Below are 12,890 nucleotides of genomic sequence, written 5' to 3'. Positions count from 1 at the left end.
TAAGAAAAAGGATCCGTTTTATTTATTCTTGCGGAGTCGTTATTACTTAGTAACTTATTTACACATTTAGGTGAAAACTTACCTTATATATTTGTCTAGGCTTCCAATTTGACTACATAAGCAGAAGTAGCATGAAAATATTAATAACAATGATAAATATTCTAGTAAATACATCATTAGTACTATTGGAAACGAATAAATTTTCTGATTTTCCACAAAGCGCATTTCTGTACTTTAATTAATATAATGGTAAATGGGATTAAAAGCTTTAACTATAAAACATGTAAGCCTATTATTGCTACATTATAAACACAATTTTAAGATACAATTAACGATATAATTCAAATGAATATATAAAGCTGTTTAGTATTTAGGCACTGCGATTAATACTCACGTCGAAATTACTATAGTCAGATGATCTAGGTGGACCCGGGGGACCAGCTGGGCCAGGGATACCTGGTCTTCCGTCTACACCAGGCTCACCTTTTGAACCTGGTTGCCCTTCAGGGCCTCGTTGGCCGTCGTCACCTCGATCACCCTTTTCCCCACGTAATCCCATAGGTCCTCTCTCACCAGGTATACCTGGTTGGCCCTGTTTATAGATAAAAATAAAAGTGGCTTAAATAAAAGTTTGTATTTAAATAAATATTATTTAACCTGTGTAATAGTTTTTTGAGACCGTAATTTTAAAGTTTTTAAATTGAAAATATCCATTATATTGTTATATACAATACTATTTATATAAACGTATTGTAATTTTGATATAATACTTACAGCGATTCCGGGTGCACCAGTTCGTCCATCAGCTCCAACCATGCCAGGCGGTCCAGGAGGACCCTGCAGTTCTGGAGCAGTCTCAAGAAGTGCTAACAAAACGCTCGAATTGCAACCACATTGACCCAGCGATGCGTAGTTTTCACCAAATATTTGCTAAAAGAATAACGACAACCAATATAGAATACAGAAAATGGCGTCTTTATACATTTTGTCTTTTCACAATCACCGTATGTTTGGCATGTTTAAATACAAGAAAAAAAAAACAAAAACAATTGAAATATTACGTTAAATCATACCATAATTATGTCTTTAAGATTCTTGAAATCAATTAATAGGTTATACATACCACGACCCTGTTCTTCTATTAAAATCCATGTAAAGCGAGAAAATACAGACACATAAATTTATGAAACATATAAACTATACGTAATCTAAATATAATATTATCAACAATCAATACATTCTGTAAAGTTGCAACTGTAGTGGTAACGAACTGATTCAGTCTCCAGAACTTCAGACAGAGGGAATATTATTATATATAAATTCAATATGTTTATCAAAAAAGTGCAAACACAGGTTTATTATTGTGATAAATGTCTAAAAAACGAGACTTTAGTTGTGAAGAAATTTTATAGGACTTCACATTATAATTGCTTATTGTATGTGAGTTTAACAAAAGTACCGAAATATCGTTACAAAAAATAATAAAATGACTTTATTTTTGGTCTTGAAATCGAAGACAATGAAGGGAGGCATCAGAACGTAGCCGATGTGAATTTCAATAAGGGCTGATTTATGTTACTCAATAAGTGTTTTTACAGACGGCAAATTGGGAAAAAAATCATGGAGGATTTTTATTCAGACAAAAACCTCATTAAAGATTTATTTTGTGAGAAAGAATGCTATTACAAATGTGTTTACATGTAAAAAGTTAAGTGACGTGTTTTTTGATAGAGAAAAGTTAAATATTGCTTCTCAGATTTTTGGAACGAAATTCCTTTACGTGATTTCTACAAAAGTGAACTGGCATAATTCGACAAATATAGAAAAGCGTTATGGAGAACGTTCCTCCTTTTCCTCTTTCTATTATATAATTTTTTTGGAACAATATTTAAACTTATTTTTTGTTTTTATTTTAATTCACATAACAATTTTATTTCTTGGAATTGAGTTATTCTCAAACGTAGTTACTTTACTTTACAGCGACAGCAACTTCGTTCCATTCTGGTGCCCAACGAAACCCCTCGTTTTTTTATTTCTTAGTCTTTTTAACACGCTTATATTAGCTTCACTTGTAAAACGTGTAACTATGTATGTAAGAAAATCTTGGAATCTTAATTTGACCTACTTCCCGGTCTTCGATTAGGATGAAATTTTGCACTCGCTCTGAGTTCTAATGACAATACATAACTAGTTAAGAAACGTCATTACAAATCCAATATGGCGGCCTCCCCAAGATGGCGGACTGGCTGTTTAAAATCCACCCCATGATATGGATATTAAATGAAAGGGTTTGTTGTCAGGAATACAAAAAAAATAGTCACGTGACTTAAATCCAATATGGCGGACGTCCAAGATGGCGGACAGGCTTTTTGAAATGCACCCTCGTGATATGGATATCAAATGAAAGGGTTTGCTGTCAGGAATACGAAAAATAGGCACGTGACTTAAATCCAACATGGCGGACATCCAAGATGGCGGACAGGCTTTTTGAAATGCACCCTCGTGATATGGATATCAAATGAAAGGGTTTGCTGTCAGGAATACGAAAAATAGGCACGTGACTTAAATCCAACATGGCGGACATCCAAGATGGCGGATTGCATGGCATGATATGGGTATTAAATGAAAGGGTTTTTTAGTTTTTTAAATTATTTACTATTTTATTATAGTGATACGAATATATTTGATGGAAGCTGTGTTCCGGTTTGAAGGCTGATCGAGGCATCTACATGCACAGGGGTCATCATAACTTCCAAGATAGCGCATTCATGTGATGTAAGGAATAGTTAATATTTCTTACAGCGCCAATGATTATGGGCAGTTGTGACCACTTACCCGATCGCCTTAGTATTACATAAAAATAAATAGAAAAGTAGTGTTTAAACACCCGCTAAACAATGGTTACGAGTAAGTAACATTTTTGGTACTCAAACTTCATTGAAGCCAACCTCTAAAGGCCTTCTTTTACGTTCATTGGTCAATTCGGGCTATTTTTTAATTGTATAGTTTTCGATAACTTCCCTTACATTACGACGATTACAATTCAATATAATTCATTAATAGTATTCATTTTTGTACACAGAATAAATAAAAGCTTCTCGAATATATTCAAAATATAAGTGTATAAAAATACATAGACATAAGTATTTTAATTATATGTATAAAATAATCAATGAATTAAATAACGTCGAATGTTTAATTTATATCGAAACAAATGTATTGCAACGTTCGCCTCAAGCAACGGTTTGTATGAAAATTATTTCAATGGGCTATTCAGGTTCGGTTGATACGACTACGTGGAACGCGACCGATGCAGTTGATAATAGTTCCAAGTTGCATAGAAACGAGCGAAAAGCGATTAAATATTACAAAGTGTATGTTATAAGTTTCTTAATGGTATAGCTTTTTAATTTACTAGCATAACCTGACGGATGTTGTCCTGCCCGTATATACCAATTGTCAAGACAATCTATTGAACGGTACATTAGATGATCTTCTGTAGAACTATCTAGCGAGTTACCACAAAATATACAACTATACACTATAGACAGCACGCACATGCGTACATCGGCATCGGGCAAATCGCACGCCCGGCAAATGGGAAATATCGTAATTGGTGATTAGTGGAAGAATTCCTAATTAAAGAATACATAAAATTTCGTTGGTGAAATAAGGCCTAAAATATAAGTGAGCCAAGGGTACATAGCTGCGACGGAGAGGGATCATGACGAGTCATTCCGTTTACCATCAGGGCTTACGGCTTGGTTTTATTCCCAACAAGCGTCAGTAGATTTTTGATAACAAAAACATACGTTGTTTGTAACATAAATTAAATTATATAGTAAAAACTCTTAAAAAACAAAAGTAACCTTCGCTATTATATAAATTATTTTTATTTACAACACACTTAGCCTTACCTTATTAAAATCAAAATATTCTTTATTCAAATAGGCTCATAAAATAACATTTGATTCGTCATGTTGCAGTGTTGAACAAAATGAAAAAGTACCACCGGTTCGGAACGTATATTCTACCGAGAGGAACCGGCAATAAACTCAGTAGTTACTTTGGTCAGTATGATTATAATCCCATAAACTTATAACCTATCTTTTATTCCTTGGGCCACACTAATATTTACATAGACGGGTAAGCGATGCCCGCAGGTTAATGGAACATTGTGGTCTAGACTGCACGGGGACTTGAAACGTTTTCACGGTATTATCTTTCCCAGCGTACAGCTTTAATAGTAATGTACTTATTTAAATCTTTTTCATATAATATGTATTTATTTACCTGATTATAATTTTCTCACAGAAAAAAGTAACTATTGAGTTTTATTACCTTAAATTTACATAACATAACATACATAAACAGCCTGTAAATTTCCCACTTCTGGGCTAAGGCCTCCTCTCCCTTTGAGGAGATGGTATGGAGCATATTTCACAACGCTGCTCCAATGCGGGTTGGTGGAATACACATGTGACAGAATTTCGTTGAAATTAGACACATGCAGGTTTCCTCACGATGTTTTCCTTCACCGCGGAGCACGAGATGAATTATTAAGCACAAATTAAGCACATGAAAATTCAGTGGTGCCTGCCTGGGTTTGATCCCACAATTATCGGTTAAGATGCACGCGTTCTAACTACTGGGTCATCTCGGCTATTCAATTGAATCCTATCAAATAACGAAAATATATTTTTTGTGATTTCTCAGGTCCGAAGTGTTTATTTTCGAAATGGTGGTAGATTTTTGATAATCAATAAGCAGGTGTAACGCTTCTATTTTTAATTTTAGACTGGACTTTTTGACTAAAACATGTCGATTCAAAAGTAAATAAGAGCCTACTTCAATAGAAGATATTTTAATAATAATGTTAGCTTATTTTTATAGCAAGTGTTCGGTCAGAGGTCGAAATTCGACAGAAATCCGATAACCCTTATTGAATCACTCGAGAAAAACATTTAAAGGATTTTTCATGTTTGGAAGATTTTTGTATTGTTATTTCTTTTTTTTAAATTATTGATACTCATAATATTAAAGCGAAAAACAGAGGAGAAAAAGGTACTGACTTGTTTTCGCCTGTTTATATAATATAGATCCTGTGGTTTGAGAATTTAAATATATAATATTAATTCTGCATCGAAGCTAGTTTAGATAGATAGATTATTTAAAGATTAACTCTTTCTAAAATCATCTATAAAGATTTTTAAAAAAAGTTAGCAGAATACGTCCAAAGCAAAACGTGCAAGAGCCTAATAAAACTAAATTTTTCACAAAAAAACATTTACTTTACATATTATACATATAACATGACTGTTGCAATTGGAATGTGTTAAAGGCATATTATTCTGACCAGTCTCACATAGAGCAACATCGTAACCACTCACCTGTGTAATATGTAACCAGGGCCGGACTGTAAATTTAGGGTGCCCTGGACTAACACTACTTAGGGGCCCACCTAAGACATATCTGAACGAAGACTTGAATCGAATTAATTGAAGGGGTTTGATTAATTGCAGGACTCACAGGACTGTAAACCATACGACCAGTTTAATTTAATAAAGTTATGGATTCTTTCGCGTTATCGTCTATTTTTGACTTTGACTTGGGTTAACTGGGGCCCCCTTGAATCCACGGGGCCCTGGGCTGAAGCCCAAAAAGCCGTATGGTGGATCCGGCCCTGTATGTAACGTATGTGTATGTGCGAACATTTACGTGTACGTGTGTTGTATTTGTGCATGTTTATCTGTATAGGTGACTTTGCTATTAAAATATAATATCTAAATTGTTTATATTTATATATGAGTTCCATTATAACAATGAAATGAATATTTTGGAATAAATAATGACAATACATTGTATATTATTTTAGTTTCATTGTTAGAGCTTCTAGTTGTATTTACAAAATACTTCATGATTGTAAATAAATTCTTAACGATATCAAAGTAACTTACATCATCACCAGAGCCGGACATTTCCGTTGCCGCTGCAGTTCCCGGTTGTCCTGGAGGACCAGGCGGTCCTGGTGGCCCAGGTGGACCACGTATTGACTCCCCCGGGGGCCCCTGGAGATAAACATACCAAATAATTAGCGAGATAATTTAGTAAGATTATTACTTTTCTTCAATCTTTAGCTTTTAATCATAAAACTTTAATTAGCCTTAGGTTATGTTCTAGTAGATTATACATTTTGAATCTTTAAAAATGATAAACGATTGAGAAGTAAATATTAATGTAATAACATTAAGCATATTTTTAACACAAAAAAATAATAGAAACGCCTATATTTTTTTATTAGCAAGGCTCTATTCAATCACGCAATATAATCGGCTTCAGGCGTAAGTACCATCAAACATTAATGATCAGCCCAGTAGTAAGTGTTCCATAATGACTCTATATCATGATACGGGCGTGAAGATCTTCTTTACAATCTTACGACATTAGTATATCGTTTATTTAATAATAATATGAGAAAATAATAATATGTAATTGCACGGCTACTGTTAATTTAATGGGAATTTAATTGAATACATATGAGAGACGAGCTTAGATTGATTACGAATTATAACAGGTGTACCTTAACTGACGATGACGACTTTAATATTAAGCAATCATCGCTGAAAATTTATGTGCTCAGTGTTTATAATTAATTTCGCGTTCGATGGTGAAGGAAAACATTATTAGCTGCATTGGTTAGACGAAAATTTTGCCATGTCCAACCCGCATTGGAACCAGCGTGTTGGATTTGGCCCCAAATTTTCTCTATAAGTGGAAAGGACTCAAGGAGAAGGAGTTAAGGAGTCTTCAATCTTAACTTACTTATAGTAAAAGTAATAGTATTAAATTATTGATTACACATGCGTAAATATTTTGTGGAAATTATATCTCTCCAAATCAAAACTTATTTGAACAATTCCAACATTTCCAGTTTTTTTTTTAATAATCTTGTCTTATCCGTGTCGTAACACGTAAAGAAACGTACAGTAGGTGGTGCTCAGACAATAAATCCCGCGGCAAAACAATGGAGGGTGGCCTTTGTGTGAAAACTGCGAATTTTGCGTTCCGATCCCACATGTTTGGTAACTGGTGAACCAACACGTTTTTTATCCATTAGTAAGCTTTTTTTGCTGTATTTTCATTAGAATAGATACACCGTGTATTAGAATGATTGACAATTAAATAGGTTATATTATTAAAATTGCATCTTGCCCTTGGTCCTCGGTCTCCTTTTTCTCCACGAAGCCGTAGCGGATATCCTGAAAATGAGTATAGAATTATTTGTTTTTTTTTTAAATAATTTTAACAATGTTCTCTACACTTAACTACATTTAAACATCTAACTAACTATATTAAGGTTTTTGTTTCATTCATTCAGGCATGATATTAGAGTTTTCTTCGAATCATAATTATTATTATTCTTGATTGATTTCAGTGAAACTGAGAATTAACACGAAAAGTCCAGACACATCATAATATTTTAACATATTTTTATATTCAGTACTTTAAATATTTATTTACACTTTTATTTACACTGTTTTAGTAAATGTATTTAAATTCGATGACCGTTGCCTATTAAAAAATACATTTGTATTTATTTAAGTGACGTACATAAATTGTTGATCCTAACATATACAACATTATGTATTTCTTTTTAAAATGTATGCACAATTTTTCCTACATTGATCTAGTAGCAATAGCACATTATAAAGATCATTGCAAATAAAACCTATAAAATTTGTATAAGTTTAAACGTAAAAATAAAACGACGAATATACTAAGACTTATGTTCCACAATTAAAGCAATTAGCATTACAAGAACTATTATACTTATAGCATACAAAGCTCCGAAATCCTAAGATATGTACAGAAAGTTGTTAGTAGCGCGGGATCATAAGTCACCCTCTGTAATTACGTATCGCTTAAAACAAACAGTCGTTAATCCGCGCAAACACTGTAACCGCACGGACTTCTCTCGGTGTAGGGTAATCCCTCCTAATAGGTTTTTGATATTAAATACGACATACAAATCTATATTATATATTATATCATCAATTAATTATTTTATAAAGATATATTAATGGATTATTTTCAATCAATTGACTACTGTTTTGATCACAGGAAGGAAGCCAACAGCAATAAGTCCAACGGTGTCAAAATGAATGTGCCGTTTCTTTAAAAGTTGAAACTCAAGTAAATAAAGCAGCTTAAAATAATACATTCAGGAATAATGCCTCGTTTTAAGCAGGAGGCTTAACGTAATATAAAACAATGAATGAATGGTTACCATCTAAGCCGGGTGGAGGTGGCGGAAATGGTGGTATGGTGCCATAACGACCAGAGCCCTCCGCATCGCCTTCTTCTTGGTCCACCTGCGTTCGACGATATATTATAAAAAAATAGGTTTTATAATTAATGTTATTCTTTTATATTTTGTTAGTAGGTTAATATTTTAACAATGAATTATGCATAATTTATATTCCCGAGTTGTATGTTATCTATATATAAACATTATAATATGTTATAAGATTATAACATAATGTATGAGAGCTGCATTTTTTTTCTGGATTTAAACATAATGTAGTAAAGAATATGAGGTACTATTACTGAGGTAAAAATATTTTAGTTAATATTTATATATCAAAAATATACATAAAACTCGGAAATACATTTAACGTTGAAACGTCATTTAGTATCCCTGAAAGGGCTGCATGTGGTTACAATGGGAATCGAAGCTCGAAAAGAGTCGTTAGTGAGTCGTTAGCAATACGCCTGAGTGTTTACAAACAATGCGTAGAGTATTTGTAACATGAAGGAAGAGGACATTGTTATTTGTCACTAAAAAAATAATTGTTTTGATATAGATATATTTTTTTCTCTAACAAGGAAAGTGATCGAAAACTTAAAAAAGAAGGACGTATTCGATGAAAATTTTTGTTCGCATTCAAATGTAAACTATAATCTCAACAATTCTCATTCGATCGTTTCACACCAATCAAAAATTTTCCAATTAAATACTGACTCATTTATAGCGTCCTAATTATTTTTATTTCAAAGTTAATTAATTAATTTGTTTTGTGAAAAAATAAAATAATATCTAACAAATTACCCGAAACATATCTGAACAATTATATTTTCAAGAGTATGTCAATATGTAACATTTCGGAGATGTTGATTACGAAAACGGAAATGAGACACGCTTTTTGCCCTCTTGAATATTTCAGTACGATGTATGAATACGAATTATGTAAACCTTCAATTCTGTCTTTGCACGCCTGTATAATGAACGTTCGCGGGGAAAGTATTCATTCATTATATGACTTCATTCATTATTTGTAACAAAAACTGTTTAATCATTTTAACTAAGTTTGCTTATTGCGTTTCAAGATCAGTGGAAGTATTACCTTTTGCAACTGTATTCCCCTTGATAGAGATATCAATTTGAATTCCACGTTGAACCAAATTATAACGCCATGTGTATTAGCTAAGGAGTTTTGAATTTAATTTGATTCATTTTAATAGATAGTGTGTTTGGTTTATTAGAGCTATTTTTGACTGAACCTTTATCCATTTTTACACGTATGGGGATTCGTAAGGTCAATTCCTGAAGAATGTATGGATTATTTAGATTGATAAGATAAATTCTAGGAGTATACAGATATTTGTATTTTGTACAGGATGTTTATATAGAAACACTTCACGACATTATAAAATATAAGGCTACGAATACAATTTTGCAAAATTATATTTATTTATTTATAGGGATTTGGTTATATAATCAAACTCCTTTTAATGATATGATCTTTGCTGATATTTCGAGCTATAAAGCGATAGATTCAACACAATAAAGACGTTCTTAGATACTTTAGAATGGATGGATAAATAAGTAAGAATGGATTATCTTGAGGAATACATATGTAGTATATAAAAATAGGTTCTATATTACTTGGCTCGCTGAAGATGAAACTCCTGAGCGTTTTTTTACTGTTTCTTCGTATTGCGCGCAATATTATTTACAAGGCTGATGTTAGTTGCGAATGGCTATGCAGATATGTTTTAATAACTAGAGCGGCCAGTATCTTAATATATTTATAAATAGTAATTAGTATAAATTACGTAACTATTTACGTATCAATCAACTATTGATAGTCGTATTTTCTACAGTTTTACATGAACGTTTCGGTTTACTGGTCGACGAACTTAAATTATGTATTGACAAAGCTCTGTTTAATTTGGTTCAACTTTAATAAACAACCATGTTAAATTAGTTCTCTCTTCTTACTTTGAGAATCTTAGATAAGTACAGAACACGGTAGAGCGTTCGATTTACTATTACTTGGTTATTTACTTTGACAAACTCCCAACTATCTCATAGCTAATACTGCTGATGTATTGCGCAACTTATTAAAAACTAATTAAAAAATTAATTAAAAGTCTATTTTATTGAAATAGCATCAAATGATTAAATGTTCATCGAGAAATATATGAGGTATTAGGAACTCATAAACAACCATGACAATGACGATTCATTTTCTGTAATCGTTAGTGTAAACTGAGCCTACGATTGCAGCCCCACGTCCCTGCGATATTTGTTTGCGCCGAGACCTTGTCTGTTTACATATTCCGTACCGGAGCAAATATGGCTATCGAGATTATTTTGCGGCTTTTTATACATTGAACCTAGGAAATAGGTCATTTAGTATAGAAGTATATAGTATATATATTTGATAATCTATTCAGTCGTTTCTAATCGCTTTCGATTTTGAAAGTAATTTTTTTTTATCTGTGTATGTATGAATAAAATCAACTCATAATGTCACGTTGTAAGCAAAAAAATACTCTCGAAAAAAACCAGCTCAAAACGATAAATTTACATTTATAAAAATATGTTTGAATTAGTCAACCAAGAATTTTTCAAGCAAAAATTTTATAAACGTTTGTCCTTTAGATGGTTTGATCTTATAAGATTGTCTCGTGTGATATTGAAGTAATACTTTAAACGCGAACAATGCAGTACTGTAAAGCGTGCGTTGACTCGCGTTATCTTTGAAGATAGGACCTTCTTTAAATGATAAATATTTGTCTTTATGACTATTTGATTGTTCAGAACTCACCGCATTCTATGGTCATAATAGACCCCCATTAACAATTAGCATAACAGTCGTTGTTGTCAACGATCTTTATTTTTCTAAATTGAAATATATTTTTATTGTGGTTTTTTAATAATTTTTTTCTATGATTGAATTATGAACTGGACATTATTTTTGGAATTAGAAAGGGAAGTTGTGATTTATACTCGTATAGTATTAGTAGTGAACTGTTAGTTAAATTTTAGAATTTATGTTAGCGTTGAAACGGAAATGAAAACAACTTCGCACAACTGTTAAACAAAGCGTGGTCAATATTAGACACCCACAATGCATTGTGTTAATAGACGTCACGATTTTAGTAGCTATTCTGTAACACATACTTACATTCTATTTATAATTTAGTTCTCAATTTAAAATAGTTATAGTTTATTTTTTATTTACTTGACTAGAAATTTGGAAGTAAATGTGTGTCTGTTTGTTACATCATAATGAACAAAGTATATAAATAACGAGATCTATGATAACATTTTGGGACATGGGACGCGTTTGTAGTTGCGGGGCACACTTGGTTAATTAAATTAATTAATTAATTTATGGAATGATGTATTGCTTCTATTTTTATAAATAATTTAAAAAAAAATGTCAAAATCATAATAATATAACTTAGGAACAGTTAACGAATTATTGTTTATACGAAATTAAAGTATCAGTTGATGTGTGTTTTCATGTATTATAGAGACTTAATTTTGTAGTCATGTTGTACATATTAAATGATTTTATTGTAAACTCTATCACGGGCTCCTATTACTTAATACCAGTTTTTAAGGTAGAGCCGAGTAGTTTTTTTGTAATTAAATAAAAAGTTTCATCAAAATCGTATCAGTATTTTGTGCATGATACTCGAACAAACAGACAGTTTACAGTTTTATAATTAATACAGTTATATAATAATAAAATAATTGATTAAATTATATCGATGTGTTAAAGAATAGCTTAGCGTTGGGTGAAATGAAGCGAACATAAATACAAAAAAAAAAAAAAACGAGTAATCACCAAGAAATTGTCAATATCTATCTCGTCGCCCTCACTGCTTCTGTCTATTTCCTGTCGAAATTTTATTAAAATGCCGTTAAAGTAAACTGGACTTTATAATTACTTGCACAAAATATAAATTAAAATGGAATGAAAATTAAACAAATAAAAATTCTAATCAAATCAAAATAGAGGTATGATAAATGGGGCGCGTACTAAAATTTAAGATATATTTGAATAGATATTATAAAATGTAACTTACCTCAAACGTATTAACGCATTGCACCTCAGCTTGAGACGGTGATCCATAAAGCTTCAGTTCTTGAAACGCACCCTGTATAATAAGCACTATTAACACGCGGGTCCAATACCTCGTATTCAGTGCCATTTTATCGATCGTATTTTTTTAAAATATATTATGTAGTAAGTTATTACAAATATTTTGAACGTTTTTTTTTACACACGTTTCCCAAATTTGATTTTGTTGAACGGAATTGACGTGAAGTTGCGAATATATTTTTAAATATGTTAAACCATTATTTTTCTCTATTAAGAATATAAGTGTACTTAAACATGTCGTTTAAAGGTTGTTCACTTATTGCTTTTGTTTTTATATTTATTTCTTGTTACATTTAAACACAGGTACGTATTTCACGCATGCGTGCGAGAGCGCGTGTCAATCAACGCGTGCGCGGCGACGCACTAAATTTAAACCGAACTAAATCGCAGGATCGTGGTCGTGACCAGTGCAAATCGGCACCTGGATCA

At 32.0% G+C, this 12,890-nt stretch overlaps 2 protein-coding genes across 2 annotated transcripts in view; both read right to left on the bottom strand.

Moving 5' to 3' along the window:
* Nucleotides 1-12,890, bottom strand: part of LOC113393894 (serine/threonine-protein kinase RIO1) — a 208,745-nt gene that overhangs the window by 47,032 nt on the left and 148,823 nt on the right. The window lies entirely within an intron of this gene.
* LOC113393947 (collagen alpha-1(XVIII) chain-like) overlaps nt 1-12,890 on the bottom strand; it is a 163,926-nt gene that overhangs the window by 7,842 nt on the left and 143,194 nt on the right. Inside the window, exons 5-11 of the mRNA XM_026631074.2 lie at nt 12,385-12,456; nt 12,144-12,194; nt 8,288-8,372; nt 7,213-7,259; nt 5,958-6,068; nt 775-930; nt 395-592 (exon numbers count right to left, since the gene is read on the bottom strand). Of these exons, the coding sequence (XP_026486859.2) occupies nt 395-592; nt 775-930; nt 5,958-6,068; nt 7,213-7,259; nt 8,288-8,372; nt 12,144-12,194; nt 12,385-12,456 (720 nt within the window). The remainder of the gene's footprint in view (nt 1-394; nt 593-774; nt 931-5,957; nt 6,069-7,212; nt 7,260-8,287; nt 8,373-12,143; nt 12,195-12,384; nt 12,457-12,890) is intronic.

The sequence above is a fragment of the Vanessa tameamea genome, chromosome 16 (genome assembly GCF_037043105.1).
Source record: "Vanessa tameamea isolate UH-Manoa-2023 chromosome 16, ilVanTame1 primary haplotype, whole genome shotgun sequence".
Taxonomy (NCBI): Eukaryota; Metazoa; Arthropoda; class Insecta; order Lepidoptera; family Nymphalidae; genus Vanessa; species Vanessa tameamea.
The sequence above is the reverse complement of the archived record's forward strand: the minus strand, read 5'-3'. Positions and strand labels throughout refer to the sequence as shown.